This window comes from Phytophthora infestans, genomic scaffold (genome assembly GCF_000142945.1).
Source record: "Phytophthora infestans T30-4 supercont1.19 genomic scaffold, whole genome shotgun sequence".
Classification (NCBI taxonomy): domain Eukaryota; phylum Oomycota; class Peronosporomycetes; order Peronosporales; family Peronosporaceae; genus Phytophthora; species Phytophthora infestans.
The window spans coordinates 2,040,904-2,067,179 of record NW_003303740.1 but is presented as its reverse complement, the minus strand read 5'-3'; the positions used below and the strand labels follow the sequence as shown (position 1 = coordinate 2,067,179).

The window sequence follows — 26,276 nt, the reverse complement described above, 5'->3', positions numbered from 1 at the left end:
TGGCCGATTGGTGCACCAATGAAGAGCCCAGAACGGGCTCACTTCAACTCGGCCGACACAATTATATCGCTCCTGGTGAGCAGCTACGACTATTACGGGCTTGGATCGTATCCCTTATAAGGTACATTAAGGATAAGTTGTAAACTATCTCTCTTTCCTAATGCGAACCATTCTCAGGGATAGAAACTGCTTCTGGCATTTAAACAACTTCTTGCCTGAAGAGGTGAACCTTTTAATGGCTTGCTGCAAGGTTCGGAAGACGACAAGAAGGTGGTGGACGACAAGGTGACGGAAGTTGTAGGTTGCAGAAGCAACTGAGACAGCACAAGACGTAGCAACTGCCAGGAAGGCGTAGTTTCCCAATGCTACAGTGAATCTATCGATACGGTAGCAGGAGTTCGGCCCAAGCTGCTCATTCTCGAATTTCATTCGCGGCAGCCAACCCGCCACATCACACCCTTCAGTGGTTGATGCCACTTCTCCAATTATCAAGCACTAGCATTGTTGGAAGTGATCCACTGGCTGGATGCGCACCAGACGTCGGAGAAGGAGTACGAGTCGAAGCAGAAGGAGCTGGAGAGCGTGGCTAACCCGGTGCTGCAGAAGGTGTACGCGTCTGCAGGCGGTGCTGGTGGTGCTATGCTCGATGGCATGCCGGGTGATATGCCTGGTGCTGGTACCGGGGCCGATTCTCGCTCGTCGGGTGCCGAGCAGGGTCCGAAGATCGAGGAGGTGGACGAAGTTGTCACCAGTGATTCTATGTGGAAGAAGTGCATGTCGCTAGATATGCCTAGATTAGCTTAGAAATCAATGAAGTAAATACATGTATATGTGCACATGCAGTAGACTAATACTTAAGTACCCCCTATTTGTTCGCAATAGTTTACCGTTCATTTGGTACACCTCCAGTCGTAGTACTAATAGTTCGCAAGATGGATTATACGGCTGGATCGACGCTGGCAAACTTGCCTGGTTTCAAGCAACAAAAGTTGCTCAAATCGTCGATGCACCAATACGATCCAAGCCCATAATTGTCATAGCTGAGCAGCTCACCAGGAGCGATAAAATAGTGTCGGCTGAATTGAAGTGAACCTGATCTGGGCCCTTCATTGGTGCACCAATCGGCCAATCAAACACGTCACGACCAGCTCACGCCGGTCCATACTATGGACTCCATTGCTAAACACCCCGTCCTTACCTCACTGTCTCAGACTCATTGAGCACAGTCTAGAAAACCCGTCGAACTTCGACTCGAAGCCCCGATTCTGCAAACCATACTCAGTCCGAATCATCTCGAAGCATCGAGATGCGAGACGGGACGGGAGGCACCAACCCGACCAACTTGCTCACCCTGACTGTCAGTGCTGCTTGCTGTCCGTCTTTGCCATCTACGCTCATTTCTGAATTTCCATTGTGGACATCAAGCGATTCACACTAACAACAACAGGCTTCGGAACGTCCGATAGCGAAGACTACAAGACCTACTACATAAACTACCCAACACAAACTCGCATCAGAACTCAAGATGACTCAAGCTACGTCTGGATACTCGGTGGGCATTGATCTGGGCACGACCTACTCGTGTGTGGGCGTGTGGCAGAACGACCGCGTGGAGATCATCGCCAACGACCAGGGCAATCGCACGACCCCGTCGTATGTGGCGTTTACGGACTCGGAACGTCTGATCGGTGACGCTGCCAAGAACCAGGTCGCTATGAACGCGGCCAACACGGTGTTTGACGCCAAGCGCCTCATCGGTCGCAAGTTCTCAGACCCCGTGGTGCAGGCCGACATCAAGCACTGGCCGTTCAAGATCACGGCGGGTCCCGGTGACAAACCGCAGATCACGGTGCAGTTCAAGGGTGAGACCAAGACGTTCCAGCCGGAGGAGATCTCGTCCATGGTGCTGATCAAGATGCGCGAGGTGGCCGAGGCTTTCATCGGCAAGGAGGTCAAGAACGCCGTCATCACGGTGCCGGCTTACTTCAACGACTCCCAACGCCAAGCAACCAAGGATGCCGGTGCTATCGCTGGGCTCAACGTGCTGCGTATCATCAACGAGCCGACCGCCGCTGCGATCGCGTACGGCCTGGACAAGAAAGGTGGCGAGCGCAACGTGCTTATCTTCGATCTGGGCGGCGGCACGTTTGACGTGTCTTTGCTGAGTATTGAGGAGGGCATCTTCGAGGTGAAAGCCACAGCGGGTGACACGCACCTGGGCGGTGAGGACTTCGACAACCGCCTCGTCGAGCATTTCGTGCAGGAGTTCAAGCGCAAGCACCGCAAGGACCTGACGCAGAACCAGCGCGCGTTGCGTCGTCTGCGTACGGCGTGTGAGCGTGCCAAGCGTACGCTGTCGTCGTCGTCACAAGCCTACATCGAGATCGACTCTCTGTTTGACGGCGTGGACTTCAACTCGACCATCACGCGCGCGCGTTTCGAGGACATGTGCGGCGACTACTTCCGCAAGACGATGGAGCCCGTGGAGAAGGTTCTACGCGATGCCAAGCTGTCCAAGGGCCAGGTGCATGAGGTGGTGCTCGTGGGCGGATCCACGCGTATCCCCAAGGTGCAGCAGCTGCTGTCCGACTTCTTCAACGGCAAGGAGCCCAACAAGTCCATCAACCCAGATGAGGCTGTGGCCTACGGTGCTACCGTCCAGGCTGCCATTCTGAGCGGCAACGACTCGTCCGAGAAGCTGCAGGACTTGCTGCTTCTGGATGTGACGCCGTTGTCTCTAGGTCTGGAGACGGCGGGCGGTGTCATGACGACGCTGATTGCTCGTAACACGACAGTGCCGACCAAGAAGTCGCAGACGTTCTCGACGTACGCGGACAACCAGCCGGGCGTGCTCATTCAGGTGTTCGAGGGCGAGCGCACCATGACACGCGACAACAACCTGCTGGGCAAGTTCAACCTGGACGGCATCCCGCCCATGCCTCGTGGGGTGCCGCAGATCGACGTGACGTTCGACATCGACGCCAACGGCATCCTGAACGTGTCGGCCGTGGAGAAGTCGACCGGCAAGGAGAACAAGATCACGATCACGAACGACAAGGGCCGCCTCTCGCAGGCCGAGATCGAACGCATGGTGGCGGAGGCCGAGAAGTACAAGTCGGCGGACGAGGCCAACAAGGCGCGCATCGAGGCGAAGAACGCGCTGGAGAACTACGCGTACAGTCTGCGTAACAGTCTGAACGACGAGAAGATGAAGGAGAAGATCCCGGAAGCCGACAAGAAGGTGGTGGACGACAAGGTGACGGAAGTGATCCAGTGGCTGGATGCGCACCAGTCGTCGGAGAAGGAGGAGTACGAGTCGAAGCAGAAGGAGCTGGAGAGCGTGGCTAACCCGGTACTGCAGAAGGTGTACGCATCTGCAGGCGGTGCTGGTGATGGTATGCCCGGTGGCATGCCGGGTGATATGCCTGGTACTGATTCTCGCTCGTCGGGTGCTGAGCAGGGTCCGAAGATTGAGGAGGTGGACTAGGCCGGCATGTGTCGAGGCTCAACTTGAGCTGAATCAGCTGCTGATGACTTGTAGCCTACAAGTTGTACATGTACATGTAGGACGATTAATCTTTTTCTTGCTTGTCAATATTGCATTTTTGAATGCGTCGTAAATGTGCTCGTTTCCTATTTTAGTTTTCTTTGACTGTGGCTGGAGCTAAAATAATGGGCGTAATTTAAGCGTATGGTCAGAGGCAACAGGACACTTCAATACGCCGGTAGAGTGACAACGGTTTTCCGATACGCTTTTCGGCTTCGTACCAGCCAATGCAAGAGTAACTTCCTGCCCTTAGGATTTCAAGATAAATTCCTTCATCCGTACCAGTAGGTTTGCCGTCGTGATAACGCGTCATCCAACGGATAAGTACCGCTGCATCGAAAGGAATGTTCCGTTGCGACCGTGGTCTTTCAGAACGGTGTGTGCTCGACACGCTCAAAGGAATCGCCCTTTGCGTTCACATGCACTCGATCAGATTTAATCGGAACTTTGTAGAGGTCAATAATGCAGCAACAAGAGCAGCACTGCACACTGGCATTCTTTCATATTAATTTACGATTAAACTTTGACAACGTGAACACAGCAAACGCTTACACAAACATCACGGGGCGAGAGCGACTCGACTCCTGACTGTGAGGTTCACGCTGCGGTAGCTGAGGGGGTAACAGCAATGAAGACGTCACGGTGCTGTCAGAAAGTGGTGGTGAGTTTTTGCGGACGCTCATACTTGGCAGCACGGGGCGACTGGTGCCGTTGATAGGAGAAGAGTGAGCGAAACCGAGCCGATGCGGCGGCAAGACCTGCTGCGGCGCGGCAGCCACCGCAGTTCCTGGTACGTGCCCTGCCAACGCGCGCTGCATGGATGCTGAAGGTACTTTGGACCCGTAGGCGTATCCCGGATGCTCCAAGTAGTAGTGACTTGCAGTAGATCCGCCCGACGAGACTGCGGGCACTGGTGGCGGCCAGTCCTCGATAATGTGTCGTATCGACTGCTCGTTGCGTGACTGGAAGCGCACCAAAAGCCTGCGTGCATTCTCCACTGAGATGTCGGGGAGCTTGCGTAACGCAGCTGCCTCCACGAGCTTCATGAGCTCGTCGAACGTCATGAGCACGCCGAGCTCCGCGTAAGCGACCACGACGCGCGTGATCCCAGCCTCATCGCTTGGGTGGAAGTAGCTATTGTTGCCTTTATTTGATTCCCCTCCTTGGGCACGCTTCTTCACGCGCCGGTGGAGAGCTGCGAAGTGCACGCCGTAGATCTTGGCGGCGGCGCGCAGACTCATGCCTTGCTGTTCGACAGCGGCGATGGCTTTCTCCCACGTCTCGGCTGGCACTGTGTGGCTCAGCTTGTAGCCGCGCTTCTCGCTCGACGTCGGCGCGTTGACTTCACAGCTGTTCTGGCTCGTGGCGACAGAAGGAGGCGTCAAGTCTGCACTGCCAGTGCCACTCGAGCTGCCGGTTGTGGCACCGTTTTCGCTGCCGCTGCTGTCGTTGGAGCTGAGCTCTTCCACGTCATCTGGCCGATCACGCTGTTGCCATTGAGTGGCCGCGCGGTGGTCGTTCACGATCATGGAGCGGCGCTGCTGTTGCTGCCGTTGTTGTTGATGATGAGTGCGGTGCACCGGTGAGCCATTATCGTACGCCAGTCGCGCACTGGGCCGCGCACTTGCACTGGGCTCACGTGAGGCGACGTAGTGGCCCCTGTGGTCTCTCTCGTCGTCGCTACTCCCTCCGCTGCTCACACTGCTCGCTGGTACTCGCGCAATACCGCCGCTGCGGATGCGCCGCCCAGCCGTCAGGTGGTCAGGAAGCCCGAGCGCGAAGCCTCCACCAAGCTGCAAGAAGCCGTGCACACGCTTAAACTCGAGAATCCAGAGCGAGGGTGGGAAGTCGGGTGGGATGTTCACGGCGCCGCCGCGGCTTGCTACGGCGCGCACCACAAACCGGACGTCGTCCGACGTGACGCGCTGCTCTTGCCGGAACCGCTCGCGCAGCACGCCCAGCACCTCCTGTTCGTCTGACTCGCCCAGGAAAAAGCGCACGCCGTTGTCCAGCGGCGCAGGCGCCTGCAGCGTGGAGCTGCCGCGGCTCCGGACACGGTCAAGAGCGGCGAGCGTAGGCGCTGCCCAAAGCTCCTCTCGAGACATTGATCGGGTCGGGTCGAATATTTCTGCCGAAATGGTAGGCTGCGAAATCGAAAATGAGAAAGATTTCGAAGAACAAAGTAGGCCGAAAGGATTTAGTGAAACCAAGTGTTTTTATGGCCTCACGTTTCAAGCTAATGCTCCGACTTCGTCAAGCATCTTTTTTTCTTTCGTTGTGTGCCGGTTGAAACTGGCTGCGACAGTGCCGGTACGCACTTGCTGTTGTGTAACGACGGCCAGGCAAAGTCTTATCTCCAGCACACGCACTGACCCCTCGAGTACGGTAGGCACTATAGCCACAGCCATCGAGCACTCCAACGCCCGTCTCTTATGCTGCGCGACATCGAGCGCGGCTCGAGCAAGACATCGTCTGCACGTGTTCCGGGCTTCAAGAAACGATGACAGCGAGTTTATACTGTAGAGCTGCTGCGAGTTTGTACATCGTCTTATCTTAGATTGCTTTTGCATAGGATCCGACAACTTGGGCCACCGGGCGTACTGAAGTACACTATTCATCGGTATGGTCAGTAGCGCTATATGTAGGCTTCGCCATTTCTTAACGCCCACAGTAGTATTACATAACATTACAAAAAGCTTTTATGGGTCACGCACTTTTTTGCTATCCCGTCCACCAGAGTCCATTTTACCCGCTACTGCCATCGATCTCGGATTTTTTCTAGCCATTGGTGATGAGACGGTCGGATGTAGACGGTTTTCGACATTTTTGATTCCGATTGTACAGTAGCACAGCTGTTACTAAATTGTGGGTTTTCTTATGCTTTTTTTTTAATACTTTTTTAAAAGGACATGATGACTACCATGCGTTACTATACTAGCCCTCGTGGCTCTTAACTCTCAAAGAGTCTTTAGACCACTAATAATGGCTGCTTTTATCAGAAAATGCTTAGCATACAGAGAGAGCGTGGTAGCCTCTCACACTGGTCCTCTCTCTCGCCAATTGCCAAGAAATCTTCCAATCTCCACCTCACTCCTATATGGATCGAAAGACGAGTCGAAGTATCCTCCTGGTCCCTCCCTACAAGTCAGCTCGAGCTGTCTGGCTGAACAACATTGGCGACAACCAAAAACATGAAGAATCACCTACGATTTGTTGGCCGTATGGCTGAGTCGCTCAGCGATATAATAGCAGTGGAGGTCCCGGTGCGACACCAACTATGGCTGGGAGTCTTCAAGCTAAGTGCTACCTCAGTTTTTCCCCAGACGTGTAGCACCAACTGCGCGCCAAATACCAATGCTTTAAAAGCCGCGAGTGGATAAAATACCAATTTAACCCTTAAAATTTGTCTTTTTGTCTTATTAAACAAAACACCTGGTCCAAAACCACCTCGTGAATTGCGGCGCGTTTATACAAATCACCTATTCTACCAATCAAAGCTCTGACACATCTAAACAGCAATCTCTAACGTTAAAAATTGGCCGAGTTACGGCACACCAACGTCGGTGGCCGCTGCGAAATGTAAAACCTAGCCATTTGTCGGACAGCTAGTTAGCCATCACCTGCTCACGTAAACGTCGGAAGCCAGGCCCACCGAATAAAAGATTGCATTGAAAATAGAGAGTGATTCATTTGCCCGAATGAAAATCTGCCAAATCTGAGTCGAGTCGACCCTAACCTCCTCAGATAAATACCCCTTTCCGGACAAAGTATACCGTATAGTAAAGGGGGGCGACCACACATTTTTCCCGCCTCGGGGTCTGAATACTGCTAGACGATCGCCACGAATTTGCGCGTGCTGCCGAGCGTGGGTCAGCCACAGGGCAAGAATCGATCGGCGCAAACGTTGTAGATGGAGCTAAGGGCGCGGACGTCTCAAAAACGTCGTGGATCAGGGTCACGAAGCGATGATGACGCATCCAACGTCTCGGTCGAGTCCAGCGAAGAGGAATTGGTCGACGAATCGCTCCCGATGGAATCTGGCGACAACAGCAGCCGCTCCAGCGACTGGACCAACACCGACGACTCTGAGTCTATCAATGTAACGCTGGCTGTGCCCGACAAGCACCACTTCACATCGTGGGACGCTTTCCACTCGTATTTAGACCGGTATTTTGCCGCATCTTACCAGGTAAAGTGGATTTACACTGCAATAGGCTTCTTTGCTGATCCCATTGTGTGCTATGAAGGTCTTCCGTGTTCGTACAAACACGACCGTTGAGCGTCGTAACACAGACATCCGAAACAAGAACTCTAAAGCACCTGAAATCCCGTCCGAATGGAAATACTACGCGAAGACGTTAGTCTGTACTTGCTTCGGCAAGTACAAGTCGAAGGGAAACAGCAAGCGCCCACGTCAAGAGCTTCGGCAAGTACAAGTCGAAGGGAAACAGCAAGCGGTTATCGGACTGCAAAGCCCAGGTAAGATACGGCTTCAAGTTTTACTTCTGCTCGGGTTCGTTCGGGTTTGTTCGGGCATTGCGGGTACTATTGTCTCAATTATCGGTACTAACGCTAATAAATCTGGCATAGATCAACGCCTGCGTTCGACTAGTTGACAAAGCCAAGCACGCGTTTGCAGTTTGTATCACAAAGTGTAACCCCGTACACAATCATGTCGTCAACCGCCAAACCTTCTATCGCTTTTCCTCGATCCACAAGGTGCTAGATGATGGCGTCGTTGAGTCGGTGGATATGCTCCGCAAGGCGGGTGCAAAACACAAGAATATTATGAAGTTCATCATCGAGAACACGGACGCCAACCCGTCTATTCAGGACGTGCGTAACATGGTTCGAAGCCTCAAGCAGAGCGAAAACGTGCGTGGTTCGCGTAACAGTGCCAAACGGTTGAAAACATGGATGCAAGAATTCTGTGAAGCACCAGGAAATATTGGACGTATATTTGTCGAGACCATGCAGACCAAGGTATAGTATTCGTTCAATTTGACTATCGATACCTTAGCTAACGTGCAGTGTTGAATGTAATTAGCGAGTTGCGACCTGCATTACATTGCAAACCCAGCACATGAGGCTGATGTTCGAGCAATTCCCGGAGGTTCTTTTGATCGATGCAACCCACGGCACCAATGCTTCTAAGTACAAGGTATTTTCGTTCATGGCGCACGATGTTTTCGGCCACGGACAGTTTGTTTCTGCAGAATGAACGTCGTCACACTCTCGTCACTGCAATCGAGGAGTTTAAGCAGAACAATCCGGCATGGACTCGAGTCCAAAGCATACTTATCGACAAATACTTTACGGAGTTGTCGGTACTCAGGGCAGCGTTTCCGGATGCCTCTATACTGCTCTGTCAGTTTCACGTGTTGAAGTATCTGAGAGAGGCTGTGGCATCTTCGGACTATGGTTTCACCTCATGGCAAAAGGACCAGCTACGCAGCACATTCAATTTGCTCGTGTATGCTCCTACTGAGGCAGCCTATTTGAAGCATCGTCGCTACCTCCGCCACCTTGTGACATTTGGCGTTGCTTCGGGCAGTTCGAGCTTACTCGGGCAGGCTGTGGCTGATTCGGGCTCAGTTGGGCACTTAATGTTGGATTCGAGCTCAGTCGGGCACTCAGCTGTGGCTACTAACTACGGTCCGATCCGCTGTCAACCTGGCTGAACTTCCTCGTGCCAAGTTTGTTATTGTATCTGCCCCTGAAGACGCGAGCTCCACATGGGACTCTAACCGAAAATATCGGGAATAGCTAGCTCTATGTGGTGTAGGGATTTCCAGATTCGACCATACGCCGACCTACTTTAGGTCAAGAATCGGCTCGGTCTGATAACCCAGAGCTTAGGAGCCAAGGATCACGGTAAGTACTCGGCGATCTGTCCGGATATGCTATCCGGACAGCCGCTGAGCTCAATGGTCGCCGGAACTCAGCTGAAGGGTCGGTAGAGATCCGAAACTTCTACATTTCATTAGATATTTGTATGAGAAGCATAGGATTAAATAGGGGGAGCCGGAAGGGCTCCCAGAAGATAACAGAGCAGAATTTTCCTAGTCCAAGACACGTGTACACTTTTCCGGTAAGTCCCTGCATAGGGCTGGATTATCCTGCCGTCAATACTCGAGAGGCATAGCTTGTAGGGTATTGACTGGTAGCGCCAAGAGATTAGGTCGGTCCGGGTAGGACAAAGTCTCGCTACGCGCGAAAGGAAGTCCCGCATACTCAGCGGGCCGGTACGTCGGATAGCCCGGGTGCCGTAACACTTCTAGCTGAGCAGCCTCTGCGCTCGGTGACCTGTAAAAGCGCTCGCGCGCCGTCGTCCATCCTTTGGTGAAGGGCACAGGGTTGTGAGCGAGCTCAGCCGAACCAAACTCGGCGGAGCCTCGGAAGTGATCTGACTTGGTTAGTCGGAACCGAGTGGAAGCGAGCCACTCGTCTGTCCCGGAAGGGCCGGACCGCGAGGGGACCACCCTCTGCGCAGGCCATACAAACCGCCGACCTAACTCGGCGATTCGTTGTGGTTTGTGTAAGGAATCCACATCTGACGATATTTGTGTGTTCTACTACACCACAACTGGTGCCGCGACCCGGGAACAGGAGTGTGTGCTTGTTTTTATAGGTGCCAGCTAACCAAGTTAAGAGGAAGAGAAGAGAAAGAGAAGAGTGAAGATGGTCAAGGGAGCAGCAACTCCGAGCGACGGAAGCCCAGCGACGGCTGGAGGATCGCCTCTCGCGGGGTCGGACCCGGCGGATCAACGACTCATCGCCATGACGATGGAGGTGGGACGAACCGTCCAGTTCGACGAGGATGGCCAAGACCAGGAGAGCGAGAACGGAGATGCAAGTGAAGGAGAGTATGAAGAGAAGGCCGAGACCGCTGAGCTCGGAGAAACGAAGACTACCGCCGAGCTACTTGGCGAGGTGGAAGAGTTGACGCTGCAGGTGGGACGCATGGGAGCCCCACGTCCTGTCGAGTGCAACTTATCCGCCGAGCTCGACGAAGGTGCGGACGATGAAGAAGATGAAGAAGAACATGGCGTTGCTCAAGGGGACCGTCCGCCCCTTATTCCGAAAGCGACGAGGAACGCCGATACGCCGAGCGCCAATAAAGTGTTGGCTCGACTCGGCGAGGAGATGAGAACGAGATCGGAATGGATGATGATGTTCGCGCCTGTAGCGATGGCGCAGGCGAAGTGGCCGATGTTGGGACCCGAGTTAGCTCAGCCGGTGCGTGCAGCCAACATCAACCAGTTGGTGGAAGAAACTGTGTTGCTGTTGAAGGCGATGGGCTATCGGTGCAACAGCCGACCAAACAGCCTCATCCTGTCCGACTGGAGTCTGACCCGTGGCGGAGCCGAATTCTGGCAATGGAAGAAGAAGCTGAGAGTGGCGTTTGGATTGGAGAAGGCCCCTGGTGGAACGAAGAAGGTGTACAGCCGAGTAGCCGAGTTCAAACAACTCGGCGAGGACCCGAGCAAGAAGACTTTGCCGAAGACCCCGGAGACGAAGAGACGTGAAGTGTTCCGCGCTACGCAAGGGACTCCGTACTTCGAAGACTCTCACATGCTGACTCCACTGAAGCTAAACCCGACTCAGCGAGCGCGAGTCGTGGGCAGCGGAATGTAGGTCGTTACCGTGAATTGTATGACGCTGCAGATGAGGCTGAGGCTTACGGGGAGGATGAAGAAGACGACGACGCCTTCGACGTGAGAGGTAACCGTGAAGAAACCGTGAAGGACTACATCCGAAACTTGAGCTTTGACGCGGCTGAAGAGGACTCGACGCAGTACCTCGAAGTCCGAACCCACGCCTCGCTCGACAAAATCGCCGAGTTCGAAGGAAAGCGCTACCGCTCTGACGCGTCGCTCCAGTGGCTCAAGCGTTTCATCTACGAGATGAAGAGCACCAGGATGCCCCAAAGTGCATGGTGCGAGCCTTTCTCGCTATGCTTGGGACGTGCGGCGAAGAGTTGGTACAGGCAGCTGCCGAAGAAGACTCAGCGACGTTGGAAACTACTCAGCGAGGCGTTCCTGGATTATTATTGCTCACAGCTCGACCAATCCGCCCGCACTCGTTACTACTCGGCGAGACTTTAAGTCAACGAACCGATCTGCGACTTCCTGATCCGACTCAACGGGTATGCTCGGACAGCCAAGATCCAGTACGAGAAGGGTGGCGCCGACGCAGCTGACCATGTCGAACACTTCTTGCTGCATTGTGGTGATGACGATGTGATGGATTTAATGTACCCCTTGCAGTTGGGAGACATCAGTAAGGTGGAACAGATAATCAATCGTCGGATCCTCGGCGAGAAGCGCAAGAAGCAACGCGACCGACTCGTGATCGCACGAGGACGAGATGACAAGCGGAAGGATCAGAGCCGCCGAGATGAGAAGCGCAGTCGCAAGGAAGAAAACCGCGACCGCCGAGTCACTGTCGTGGACGCTGACTCCGACGGAGAGGAACTCATCGATCAGAACCCGCCGAGTCCGTACAACTCCGAAGACGAATGGGATGATGAGGACCAGTCCGGAGGCCACGACTCAGCGGAAGACGACGACTACATTGACGCCGGCGTTTCCAATGATAAAGGAAATACACCGGACCGCCGAGAGAACTCGGCGGGAGACCAGAAAGGCTCGAACCAAAGCTGGGGAAACTCAGCGAACCGACCTCCGCGACCGTACAACCAGCGAGAACAGTCGAATCGTGGAGATGGATCACGCGACAACACCCAACGTGGACCTTGTGCAGCTTGTGGAAGAATGGGGCACTCGGCTCACTACTGTCGACGACGCTGCAAATTCTGCAGACAAGTCCATGAAGGCGGCCAGTGCGAGCTGTTTCGTCAATATGAGAAGCTGGCTGCGTTCGTGAAGAACTCTGTCGACAAGTCGCAAGTGCCAGAAGACCTGCAAAACCTTTACGCGCCGAGTGATTTAAACTCGGCGGCCCGCCAACACTGACTGGGTTGGAATATGCCGGGCTGCCACAGTCAGCTGAACCTGCAGTTGAGGCGAACTTCTTGTTTGCCTTCGTAGGCGAAGCAGGACGGCCCGAGGGAAGAAGCGGGGATGGCAATTGGATGTGTGAAATCGACGGAATTGAACGTGAGCTCGGTGAGTTAGATGATAACAACCGAGCGATTGCAAGTGTAACTCGGCAGTCGGACCAGACTGTGCATCGTACCAGGATAATGAAGCTGCTTCCGGGAGAACGGCTGGGATGGTGGTCAGCACAGACGTTTGATCGCCGAGTTAGAATGAGAGCCCTCGTATTGGGTGCAGTGAATGACCGAAGGACCAATATATTATTGGATACCGGAGCAAATGTCTCGGCGATCAGTGAGTACTTCGCGAGGAAACTGCGTCTCAAGAGAGTGGCCAGCCGAGATAAGCGGATTGACATACAAGGAATAAGTAAAGACAGGATGGTGACAACGTCAAGAGCAGTGGTGAAGGTGACACTCGGCTGGGAAGTGGCATACGAGTTTGAAGTATGGATAATGCCTCATCATGCCGGAGTCGATTTGATTCTCGGCACCGACTTTATGATCCCAGCTGGAATACGTCTGGATCTGTACAACTCGGCGGTCAAGCTACCCGATGAGATGGTGATACCACTCATCCGGTCAAGTAATGCACCGACCAAGACCGAGTTCGGACCAAATGTACCATGCGGGCCACCAGACGGGTTGACGATCGAAAGTCGAATGACCGCTGAGTTCAAATTGCCCAGGCGACAACCCAGTGAGTCGACGCATGACTTGTGGGTGCGACGGACGAAGGGTTGGATTCCAACGGTTGTTTTTAATCGCCGAGGAAGACCAACCCATGTCCTGATTACGAACGTACGACAGACGTCAGTCTGGTGCCCACCTCACTTTCATGTGATAAAATGCAACCACACGAGTACTGGCAATGAGGGATATGTCCGCGTGAACTCGGGGGAAAGTACGTGACTGGCAGATATTGGCTCTGAGTTGGCCGATGGAATAAAGATTTGCTGCAGAAAGAACCAACGGACTGTACGACGACTGGTTGTCACACCAGCCGCCAGCTGTGAAAAGACGAAAATACCCAACTCCGACGGCGGTTGAAAGACGACCTCCTCCAGTGGAAAGTGGACCAGAGTTAACATGCGCCGAACGCTGGAGAAGGATTGAAGCCGACACTGAAGCCGGCGACTTCGAGAGGCGTCGCGGTAACGCAGACGTCATATCGACTTCAGGGGTGACAAGGGGTGACCCGGCTATAAACTCAGCGTTCAAGCTGGAAGACGTCCGAGCGGACCGTACGTCGGTGCTACACGATGGCCAAGATGTCTCCTATCAGTTGTCCAAGTTTGAAGACGGTGGCGCCATTTCTGACGTCAACACGAACTCAGCGGTTGAAGGAACAAGTGCAGTAAGGGCCACGGAAGACGTGTCGGCGACTGAAGACTCAGCTATAACGGAAGGAGATCTTGACGAACGCTCAGAACGCGCCCTAAGTGATGCCCAACCTGTTGCTGACAACCGAGCCAAGTTTGGAGTCAGTAGACCAAGTTCTGCAGCCGTGGTGAACTCAGCGATGGGTACACCGGAAGCCTGCATTATCAAGTCGGGGGCAGTGAACTCGGCATCAGCAGATATAAATACTGAGAGTGCCCCGGACGTGGCCACAACATGTTGTCATGATGTCAGCTACACCGAGGACGCGTTTGCATGCGCGGAAGTTAGTTCTGCCGTCACAACCAACTCAGCGGTTGATCACTCCGACGCGACCAAGGACTATGATAGTCAAGAGGTATTACTGCCTGAAGGAATAAAGCCGAACGACACTGCGAACTCAGCGTTGGAGACTATGGAGACTACGACCGGTCTGGAAGTGGTTAGACAGCGTGACGATGATGCCATCTACCTCGGAGCCAAGTTTGAAAACGCAGGAGTCAGATCGACCATCGCAGTGAACTCAGCGAATACGGGCCCTGACGCAACCGACAACCATGAATTAACAGAGGTATCACTGTTGGAAGGTACTATAGCTGAGGTCGGAGTGACGAACTCAGCGGCGACGGTGTTCGACCCCGGCGGAATTGACTACGGTTTAGGACAAGCTGGAGATGACGAGTGCAACTCAACGAGAGACCCAACGCAAACTCTAAGACAACACTACTTGGCTATCGCCGCGACTGAAGACGAGCAAGAGGATGATGTTGACGATGGTACGACCAACGCCTTTGAGCGTAGTGGAACAGATCTGGAATTGACGGACTACGCTCACGAGCTGGCCTTCCTTCCCGACCTCACTGAAGTTGAACCTACCGAACTCGACTATGGCGCTGCAAACGTCAAGTCGAGTAGTCATACGCCAGCACAGTCGGCTAAATTGGTGGCAGAGCTACAAAAGCACGAAGGGATAATGATTTCAAGTGGTAATGCCCTGCCGCCTCCAGCGTATGGAGCATTGTGCGACATCGACGTTCAGGGGCACGCACCCATAAAGCAGAGAGCTCGGCGGATACCTCTCCGCCACTTGAGCAAACTTTAGGAGTTGTTGAAAGGGCTACTTCGAGCCGGGCTGATATCGTTCTCGGGCAGCCCTTAGGCCTCGCCAGTGGTGATAGTGCTCAAGAAAAATGGTGTGGATATCCGGCTATGCATTGACTATAAACTGGTTAATGCGGTCACGACGCCGATGGAATACGCTATGCCATTGATCGATGACCTGCTTACCGAATTGGAGAGTTACTTGTGGTTTTGCTCGCTCGATGCTGCGAGTGGATTCTGGGCAGTCTTGATGACACGCCGAGCTCGACAGATCTCGGCGTTCGTATGTGCACTTGGACACTTTGAATGGTTACGAATGCCGTTTGGATTGAAGAATGCGCCTATGATTTACCAGCGACTAATCGACAACGCTCTATGGGGATACGTTCAACCAAAGGGAGGATGGCAACTGTTTGCCGAATGGATGATGCTGAAGCCGAGTCGGGAACTCGGCGAGTTGAGCTCGGCGGAGTCAGCGATTCAACGCAGAGTCAGCTGACGAAGTTTGAAGCTGACCACCAATCACAAGCTGACTGCGATCCGGTCCAAGACCTGGTCAACGGACCGGACGGCGACATGTTTGCTAATGGAGAACCAGACCAGTCTTCCTTGATTCCGGTGTTCAAGCGGAGGTCGTTTGTCGACGATATCTGTTTTTGAGGTGAGATGTTCGACGCCTGCTTAGAGACACTCGACCGATTACTAGCCCGGTTCACAGAATGTCGAATTAGCATCAGCTTTACCAAGAGTATCTTTGTCCAACCCAAGGTTGATTTCCTATCGCACGAGATTACGCCGAGTGGCATACGCGCTGATGCGAAGAAGATAGCCGCGATCGCCGAGCTCGCCTTCCCGAAATCAAAGAAGGGGATGCAAGCTTTCCTCGGCGCCCTCAACTATTACGGCCGATTCATCCAGAACTTGGCTGTTTACGGAGCAGTACTCTATCAGCTAAACGATACGGACTTTGGCCCTGGGGGTGACCTGGCGTCAGCAAAAGCATCATTCGCCGAGCTCAAAAGACGGGTAGCAGAAGCTCCAATTCTGCGTCATTTCGACTCGGCGAAAGAAGTCCATATAATGTTGTACGCCAATGAGTGGGCGCTGAGCAGTACGTTGATGCAACCACACGACGACAAGCTGCACCCAGTTCGCTTCTGCGGACGCGTACTAAAGGAGAACGAACTCGGCTATCATCCCGCTGAGAAAGAAGTAGTCGCGCTGTTGCAATTGCTGAAAGTGTGCTACACTCTCTTGGCGGGAAAGACGCTTCACGTCTACACCCGTTTCTCCACGCTGGAGTGGGTGTTTAAGTCAAAGTCGCTGTACGGTCGCGCAGTCAGTTTCGCAGTTATGTTGTCGCCCTACGATTTGAGGGTGAAACGAGTACGTGAGCGAGATGTAGACTTCGCCCAGTTGCTCCAGGCGTCGATAACCCCGTTTATCGAACTCGACGATTCCCTGAAGCACGTGGCACCTCCCTCCAAGAACTCGGCGACAGTTCGAATGGACCCAGCGCTGCTATATGCCCGAATACCAGCTGACTTTGCAGGATGCGTGCTGTCATTTGATGGCTCAGCGAAGACAGCTAAATACGGCGGGTATGGCAGTTGTTCGTGGATACTGTGGCGCCTTCCGAATTGGGACATTGAGATTGCTGCGAGTGCGTACCTGTCGTCCACCACGGTCAACATCGCCGAGTACACCGGCATGAACAATGGAGTCTTGGCGGCGATTGACCGAGGGATAACCGATCTGATTATCGTGTGTGACTCCCGGCTTGCAATCCAGCAATCCATGGGGGTGATAGCATGCAAGAAGGAAACGTTGCAAGTGGAACTAGCTCGGCACAAGGATCTCACGAAACAACTCAACTCGGTCCGGTATCGACACATAGCGCGACACTATAACGCAGCGGCTGATTCTCTCGCTACAGAAGCACTGGAAGCTAAAGCTGGACGAGTAATTCTTGGGACGGATAGGAAAGCAGAGCTGAGAATGATTAACCGCGTAGCCGAAGAACTGTACGCCACAGACTACTCAGCGGAAACACCGATTGTCACGGCAGTCACTCGTAGCCGAGTACGCCGAGTTCACTTTGAGGACGAGCTGGATGAAGACTCGGCTAGAGCAAGAGGAGGAAGTCAGGATCATGAAGCCATGTCTACCAATCCTGGAGAATCCGCGTTTGAAAGCAGTGGAGATGAATTCGAACAAGTCAGCAGGGCGTCGACTCGGCGGATTAACCACACGACCCCGAATGTCGAAACAGGGTCACAGATGGAGTCAGCCCAGACAGCTCAGAATGCCAACGACATTGATCCAGTGACAGTACAGACTGAGCGGAGACGACGAATCGCGAAGGCACAAGATGAAGAACTCAGGTGGGCCGATCTGAAGGCGTACCTGAGAGGTGAATTGGAGGACCTTACACACCGTCGAGCTCAGAATGCCGGCAAAGTCGCAGAAGTCTTTGTACTCAGCGAAGACGGCCTGTTATACCGCCGAGATGAAGCCCGCCGACTTGGCGAACTCGGCAACCCGAACCTCTCATTGAGATTGGTGATTCCGTCAACCATGGTCGACGAAATACTTCATAACTGCCACAACTCGATCGAAGGAGGGCATCAAGGCATCGTCAGAACGTATCACCGAGTCAAGGCCGACTACTACTGGATTGGTCTATACGCCGACTTGGTGAAACATGTTAGGGCCTGCGAGGACTGCAGTACCAGTAAGAGCAAGCCACAGTTGAGAGGTTACTCGCCGGGAAATGTGGTGTCCGACCATCCATTCCAAGTCGTGTCAATGGATTTCGTGATTCCCCTACCTCGAACTCAGCGGGGCAATACTGTACTGCTGTTGTTCCAGGGCCACTTCACGGGGTTCGTTATCGCTAAGGCTATGAATGACACCGGGGCACTCGAAGTGGCCAAGTTATTTGAAGAATGCGTCTTCAGGCAGTTCGGGGCGCCGTCTCTGATACGGCACGACCGAGATCCAAGGTTTATGAGTGAAGTATTCCAAAAGTTCTCCGAGATGATGCAGTCGAGATCAAGAGCTACGCTGAGTTACCGACCACAAGCTAACGGTCAACAAGAGAGGTCAGTCAAGACAATGGTTCAGACTATACGGGTCTACGTAGAAGACCCACTTCAAGCCGACTGGGATGACATCGCCGAGAAGATGGTACACGCTATCAACAACTCAAGAGATTCGACTCGGCGAGAAACCCCTTTCTATCTGGTGCATGGTTGGGACGCCAAGTCTACACTCAAGGCTATGACGAGTTCAATACGACGTGGACAGGGACGCCCAGTCAACTCGGCGGACGCAGTCGAGTGGCGCCGAGAAGCGAACAGACAACGAGAAGTGGCACTTCGATTAGCAGCTGAGTTCCAAGTGCGAGAGAAAGCACGACGAGCTCGAGAGCACAACGAAGCGTTGAGCAAGAAGGAGAAAAGATCCATTCCCAACACAGCAGATGACGAAGATGAAGTTGCAGAACTAGGCGATGAATCCACCAAATCCTTGTTCAAAGAAGGAGATCAAGTCTGGTTGTTTACGGAGCGAGTAAAGTCGGGCCTGACCAAGAAGTTAGCACACCGATGGCATGGACCACTCAGGGTGAAGAAGAAGGTGGAAGAATTCGCCTATGAATTGGAGTTACCCGACAAGAGTGGATATAGGTTCCACCCAGTGGTCCATGTATCACGTCTGAAGGCAGTCACCGAACTCGGCGGAAGACCAAAGACGAGGCTAATCGCCGACCTCGAAGAGACTCAGCGATTTGACTTTGATGAAGAATTCCTGCCTGAAGACAGCTGGGAACCAGACACAAGTACAAACCAGTATGAAGTCGAAGCAATTCTCGACGATGAGCTACCATTATCCACAAGTACGTCACGATCACAACGGAAGTTTAAAGTTAAGTGGGTCGGCTACGATGAGCCTACTTGGGAACCACTGTCGAATATGTCATGTGGGGGTCTCCTGTTTGACTATCTACGACAGAAGAAGCGCGAAAACCGTCTGCAAATGGTGCAAGTTGCAGATGAGGATTAACAGCTATTGCACCAAAAGTTACACCAACTCAGCGGACGACACAGGCCGAGTTGAGATGGAATGCTACTGTGTCGAAACTACATATACTGAATAATTACGAAATGAAGTCCTGAACGATTCCTACGGGACGCCCAGTCAAAGGAAGAAAACTAAAAAGTCGGCGATCCGGATTCCAAGTGAGTTGAACCCGACGGAGACAGCTGGGAAGAGCTACAGCGGACTCGACGATGGGGCGTGGCGTCGTAGCACCTCTATCGGCCCCTGGGACTTGCGAAAGGAGATGCACATCGCAGCGTGCAGAGTATCATCGCGAGCTAGCACGAAGCTGACGCGACCAGTGCTCAGACCCGACGCGCGAAGTGGGCTGCGGATCGTCCACTGAGGAGTGAGAGTGCCGAACGGAGACATACTCGGAGACGCTCTCGGAGATTGGGAGAACCCAACCCATCGTCCGCCGAGTCGTCATCAGACGCACTCTCGCCATCTGAGCCGAGCTCACCGATCGAAGACCCAGTGAAGATATGGATGCCTTGACGATTCAGCCGAGTTGGAGCACCCGGGGCATAGGCAGGAGGCGCTTGTTCAGCAAGATCGAAATCTTCTTCAATCGCGTCGTCAACAACCTGAGGATCCATACCGCGCGGAGCGAAAACCAAGAAGTCCACGTTCCGAGCGCGGAAGCAAGTATTGTACGGATGGACCGCCGGGTCAGTAAGCCACCAAGCTCGCCAGGGCTCGGCTAGATCCACATCGTGAGCACACTGGACCCAGTCTCTCCCGGAAGGAACCCACGAAAGGTTAACGGGAGAGTAATGGGGAACGGACGGATCAAAATAAACCTCTGCGTCCACCAGTGGAGCAGGTTCATCGCCGAACTTCTGAGTGACCGCCGAGTAAAGCTGGTCGTAGACAGCAACAACCAAGGATCGCAAGGTGTCACTACGACATTTGCGCTCGCGCTTGTACACCACCCACAGTTCGTATACCTCAGCAAGCTGGGCGGGCGTGGCAGCCGGGTTGACGTCAGGATGGAGACCCATTAACACACTCGACTCGACAATCCAATGACGACGCTCATAGAGAGCTACGAAGTAACGAGTCATTTGGCCATCTGTCTGGATGGGCCTCCCCGCCGAGTCCAAGGGACTGTCGCCACGAAGCTTCACCCACATATCTCCAAGAACTTGCATCAAAGTTCGAGGCCGGGTTTGAGAAGCCAAACATCGCCGAGCTTCCTCCAGTATCGACGGAGAAAAGAAGAAAGGAAGCTCAGGGAGCATCCGTCGAAGACGCTGACAAGGATGGCTCGGGTCGAAAACGGCCATGAAAGCTCGAATGCCGTCAAGAGAACACGGCGTAGGTGGAACACGACTCTTGCCCCCTACGAGCTCCATCTGCACCCCTCCGCTCAGTGTATCCAATAATGCATTCCAACAACGAGTTGAGCCGAAATGCATGAATGGTACCTCGCGGAGTTGAGCCATGTGAAGAGTCAGGCGACAATCCTTGGACACCGCTTGCGAGGCCCGAGTCCGTAACGTCGCCAGCGGGAGTGTAAGAGCGCTGGGAAGTGCGACCACAGCCGGACGTGAAGCAGTCGAACTCGGCTGAGAGGGAATTGATATAACCGGGAGCCTACTCGGCGAAGGAGCAGCCGGAATGGACTGAGCCGGAGCTGGATCAGGAGTCGACGGAAGCTGCCGATGCTTGTGGTGTCGGTGCGTCTTGTGATGCTTCTTGTGCTTCTTGTGCTTCTTGGATCGCTTCGACCGATGACCGGTAGGACTCGACGAGGCACGACGTTTGCGATGCTGCTGCTTCCCCGAAGCCGGCGCAGAGGCAGAACTCGTCCCGTCACCAGAATCCTTCGATGAAGGCCGCGAAGAGTGGCGATCACTCGGCGGCAAGGACTAATCGCTCATCTCGTTGTCAGAACCGAAGATCGCCGCATGAATACTTCTCGCTTGGGCAGAACGACGAGCATCTGCGGTCGCTGAGTCGGAACCTGAAGGACTGCCAGCCGAGTTCTCTGATAAGGAAATGGGATCCAAGAGCGACCCAGCGGCAGGATTCGTCGAGCCGGTGGACGGTACAGAACCATCACCAGGCCCTAACACCTCGTCGTCAGACGCGTCGAGATCCTCAAGCAGCTGAGCAGTCACAGTGCGGGCGGTCGCAGCCGATCTCCGAATAGGACGCCCAGATGGGGACGTCAACACGGCCGTGGTCACAGGGAGAGACGGTCTGAGGACACTCACGGCCGGAGTCACTAAGTCAGTCGGCGTGGTGGATACGCTCAGACCCCGAGAGGGCGACTGGGAGTGTCCAACCACCGTTAGCACGACGCTGAGTGGTGCGCTCGACTGGGGCAACCCAGCGGAGATGGGCGAAGTCGAGCCTGGGGCACCCACGCTCGTAGCCGGGACAGGCAGTGAGGCCACGACATCAGATGAAGATATCGGCGGTGGGCGAGTAGCCGCGACCGACGAAGTCACCGGAGGGCCAGAAGACGAAGAACCCACCGAAGTCGTCGAAGCGACTGCAGGAACGGTGTCGGCGGACGGCTCAGGCAACTCAAACTCAAACTCAGCTTCGCTCGAAGCGTCACCGTCGTCTTCAGAGCGAGCAGAGACAGCGGGCTGAGTAGCAGAACTCAGCTGAAGGTGACGAACCTTCTTCCGCCGAGTCCGACGACGGGACTTTCCAGAGCGAGGCCTTCCTCCATCGGATACAGTAGCTTGAGGTGAACTTGAGTGCAAAAGGGTACTGATAGCCTCGTGTCCATCCTCTCCGGGGAGTGGACAAGCGTACAGTTGAGGCGGATGCGGCGCCGGTGCACGATGACGAGGACCTGCAGCAGTGGGAGACTTGGGGTTGGCATAACGCCGAAGCCGCTGAGTCGAGGTCAAGTCTGCCAAAGGCGTACGGTGAAGCTGAGCAAGAGTCGGCTCAGCCTGGGTTGTTACCGCCGCTGAGCTGACTGGAGCCGCAGCTGAGTCTGCCAATGAAGTCGCTGAAGACGCTTGACTAGCTGAGGGAACCACAATAGGACCAATAATGGAACTCGCCAGTGGAGCATCTCGGCGAGGATGGACAATCAACTCCAACCGCCGAGTTTCACCAGCGGGGATGTTGAGAACCTCAGGAAAGCGAGATTCCAAGACACGACACAGTCGGGCGTTGAGGAGAAGGTCGGACGGATCAAGCCCAGGAACTTGCAAGCCACCGCCAGCAGCAGCAGCCATGTGAGGATCGTGCATCGGAATAATACCATTCCGACGGATGAGCCGCTTCTGTCGCAAGATCACAGCCCGCTGCTCAGCGATCACCGACTGAGCGTGCCGCAAGGGTTGAGTACCGGTGGAACTGTACAACCGCACCGACTCCTGCAGCTGTTCGAAGTGCTTGGAAGTAATGCCCTGAAGAGTGACGAACGCCGCATCCCTCTCAGAAATGGATCGGAGAAGGACGTCGATCTCGGCGTCCCGATCCAAGACTTGCTGATGGTGGAGCTGGTCTTGACCCAACGCAGCGTCAACCTTGCTCTGCTCAGCTGCGATGGCCCGAGCAAGTTTTGCTTCACTCAGAGCTACAGCCTTTCGCAGCGACGCGAGGAGATTAGCCGATTGCGTGGCAGCAGCCTCCAATCGAGACACTTGCTGTTGAGCCGACGAGAGCTGAGTTGACAAGTCGACATTGCTGAGAGCAAGCGAGTCCAGTCGCCGAGTCAGTGCGCGGTTCTCCTCCTGAGCAGCTTGATTGTCAGCTTGGAGATCGCCGATGATCTTTGGATAATCAAGCGCGGCGTAGTTGCTATTCAAGATATCCAACAGTTCCCCCGCGGAAGCAGCATGCAAAATCGCTCGCCGCTGCACGGGATCGGAGGGCTCCACGGAACGAGTAAATCCGTAAGCCATGAGCCTCGCCAAGAAGGTCAATTCTTCTCGGCGATCATGCCCTTGCTCGTTAATTCTGGCCATGAGGGAGTCAAGACTCACTGGAGCAGCCGAGCTTGGCTGATTGGTGGCGCCCGAAGTGGTGTCGCCCGGCAAGCTCGGTGGACCAGGAAGGCGCACGCGAGAAGACTCTGCCGACTCCGCGTCAGACTCATGGGAAGTTGTCAGGTCAACCAGCCCAGCTTCATGCCGGTCGCTGACCCCACGAGTACCGACGGGTCGAGGAATCGACTCAGCTGGCACGCCTTCACCTCGACGAGGAGTTGGAGAAGAAGGATGGTGCCTCGGGTTGTGCTGGAACAACATGCGAAGAGTAAGGAGCTGCCAAGTGAGTGACAGCGGAAGCAACGAACGTACCAAAGAAGGTGGTGGGAAGCCGCGAGACGTCATCAGCCGAGTACGGACCAACGGTGGCAGAACAAAATGAAGGATTAAGACACTCACCAGCTCGGCTCGTATCATAACCGGGGCAGTTGTGGTGTAGGGATTTCCAGATTCGACCATACGCCGACCTACTTTAGGTCATGAATCGGCTCGGTCTGATAACCCAGAGCTTAGGAGCCAAGGATCACGGTAAGTACTCGGCGATCTGTCCGGATATGCTATCCGGACAGCCGCTGAGCTCAATGGTCGCCGGAACTAAGCTGAAGGGTCGGTAGAGATCCGAAACGACTACATTTCATTAGATATTTGTATGAGAAGCATAGGTTTAAATAGGGGGAGCCGAAAGGGCTCCCAGAAGATAACAGAGCAGAATTTTCCTAGTCCAACACACGTGTACACTTTTCCGGTAAGTCCCTGCATAGGGCTGGATTATGCCTGCCGTCAATACTCGAGAGGCATAGCTTGTAGGGTATTGACTGGTAGCGCCAAGAGATTAGGTCGGTCCGGGTAGGACAAAGTCTCGCTACGCGCGAAAGAAAGTCCCGCATACTCAGCGGGCCGGTACGTCGGATAGCCCGGGTGCCGTAACACTTCTAGCTGGGCAGCCTCTGCGCTCGGTGACCTGTAAAAGCGCTCGCGCGCCGTCGTCCATCCTTTGGTGGAGGGCACAGGGTTGTGAACGAGCTCAGCCGAACCAAACTCGGCGGAGCCTCGGAAGTGATCTGACTTGGTTAGTCGGAACCGAGTGGAAGCGAGCCACTCGTCTGTCCCGGAAGGGCCGGACCGCGAGGGGACCACCCTCTGCGCAGGCCATACAAACCGCCGACCTAACTCGGCGATTCGTTGTGGTTTGTGTAAGGAATCCACATCTGACGATATTTGTGTGTTCTACTACACCACATCTATCAGTGACACAATGGCCGGATTCGGGATGAAGGACTACCAGCTTGCAATGAAGTTTCTCCAATCGGTGTCTCGTATCATAAAGCACAAGGAGTTTGAGAGGCTTCTTCAAACCGAAACGGAACGACCTACCATCCTGGTTTCAAAGACCACAGGTGCGGGTGACGATGTGGATGATTGTGGCGACTGTGAGTTTGGTCAAGCTGATATTGAGCATACCGAAGAGAGCTTGCTTGCCGTGGGCGATCATTGCAGTAAGACTAGGACCTCCTGTGTCACAGAGAAGGCCAACACTCACGATCTAGCCGACATATGCCCAACTGTGCCCCAACCAAGACCAACTTTGCCCGAATCAAGACCAACCGTGCCCGAAGCAGGACCGATTGTGCCCGATTTAAGGTTGATCATCCCCGAGCAAGCTGCGAGTGTATCGAAACCGACTGCCCCGAAAACAAGTGCATGTATCCAAGAACCAAGTGAACCGGAGCCACCTACAACCGCGGTTAATATGAGACCAACTGTGCCTGAACCGAGACCGATTGTGCCCGAACATAGCATTTCTGCACTATCAAAACCAGTCAATGAAACACCATCAGTAGCTCAAGCCAGTGAAGGAGATCAACAGGCGACTACATCCAGATTATCTACAGTTGATATTGAAGACAGAGATGTGGAGCTCGAAATTGCGAGTCCAGTGCGTCAACGAGGGAGACCTAAAGTCACGCCAAAAGCAAAGAAAGCAAACCGAAACAGGCTGATTCGGAGTGTAGAGGCAGATTCAACGCTGTTTGACTTGCAAATAAGCTTGCGGTCCGTTCACGAAAGCCTTTCCACGAACGCTACCTATTCATCCTCCGCTGAACTTGCTCGACGACTACAAGTGTATACATTTGGGACTAAGCCTAAACCCCCAGTGGCCCGACAGACGAGCAAACTCCCTGCAGGCAAGACGCTGACAGACTCAAGTTTGCTGACTCGAGTGCTTTCCAAAGACATACTCAGAAAGTGTGACGCGAAGGTTTCCGCGCTTCAACGCAAAACGTCTGGATTATCGGAGAGAGACGTATCGGTCGAGATTATTAGTCTGGGTGTGTTCTCAACAACGACATTACGAATGATGAAAGGTTGGCATCACGCAATTACAATCTTCGACTCTATTGACAAAACGCTGAACTGGATCAGCCGAATCGACTTCACCCAGCCGCTTAGCCCGGACTACACTATTGAAGCAGACCATGAGATACCAAGCAAGCTTAAGCAGCTACAGATTCGCTCTGACTCGGTACGTCATCTTGTCACTGTACTACCTCGAAATAAGGCTAGTAAGACTAACGTTGGAGCACAGATACATCTACTAGACCTTGCTACCAGAGGGTCACTCGGGGACGAGTGCATGTATGCGGTGATGAACGTGATGTTTGCGTCCACACCAGGGGTGGTCACCATTGATTCGATCCACGTCGGTGTAGTTGTCAATGGGAAAAACACTACAGACATGGAGGGCCTTGCGTCTCTTTTCGCCAGGGTTTCGGACGAAAAGGTGCTCGTTCCCATCAATTGTAATGGAAATCATTGGTGCGCTATCATGATCGACCTATCGACCGAAAGCATATACACTTACGACCCGATGTCATCATCCTATGCGGCCAGCGTCCGAGCTATCGCGCACAAATTGGTGGGGGTCCTACCGATACCGAAGGATAGGTATCATCACCAGTCGTACGTATCGAGCATTGGTATCCAGACCGACAACTACAATTGTGGCATTTACGTTCTCTTGGCATTCGAAGCCTTTACGGGAGCTTCTGACGTGGGATATGTGAACAAGCAAAGGTTGCAGCTTCTACGATACCGGTACATCTGTATGTCTGTGTAAGCT

The 26,276-nt window shown here is 53.9% G+C and overlaps 3 protein-coding genes across 3 annotated transcripts; 2 read left to right on the top strand and 1 right to left on the bottom strand.

The window, feature by feature from the left end:
* Positions 1-18: 18 nt before the first annotated feature.
* Positions 19-804, top strand: PITG_11248 (uncharacterized protein; the record flags this gene model as incomplete). The annotated part of the gene is made up of 2 exons (XM_002901961.1): positions 19-75; positions 538-804. 2 exons carry the CDS (start codon positions 19-21, stop codon positions 802-804), a joined length of 324 nt encoding a protein of 107 aa, XP_002902007.1.
* A 721-nt stretch (positions 805-1,525) lies between these two features.
* Positions 1,526-3,615, top strand: PITG_11247 (heat shock 70 kDa protein; the record flags this gene model as incomplete). The annotated part of the gene is made up of 1 exon (XM_002901960.1): positions 1,526-3,615. The coding sequence occupies one exon, from the start codon at positions 1,526-1,528 to the stop codon at positions 3,485-3,487; it is 1,962 nt and encodes a 653-aa protein (XP_002902006.1).
* A 480-nt stretch (positions 3,616-4,095) lies between these two features.
* PITG_11246 (uncharacterized protein) lies at positions 4,096-5,666 on the bottom strand (the record flags this gene model as incomplete). The annotated part of the gene is made up of 1 exon (XM_002901959.1): positions 4,096-5,666. One exon carries the CDS (start codon positions 5,650-5,652, stop codon positions 4,096-4,098), a length of 1,557 nt encoding a protein of 518 aa, XP_002902005.1.
* Between the last annotated feature and the right edge of the window lie 20,610 nt (positions 5,667-26,276).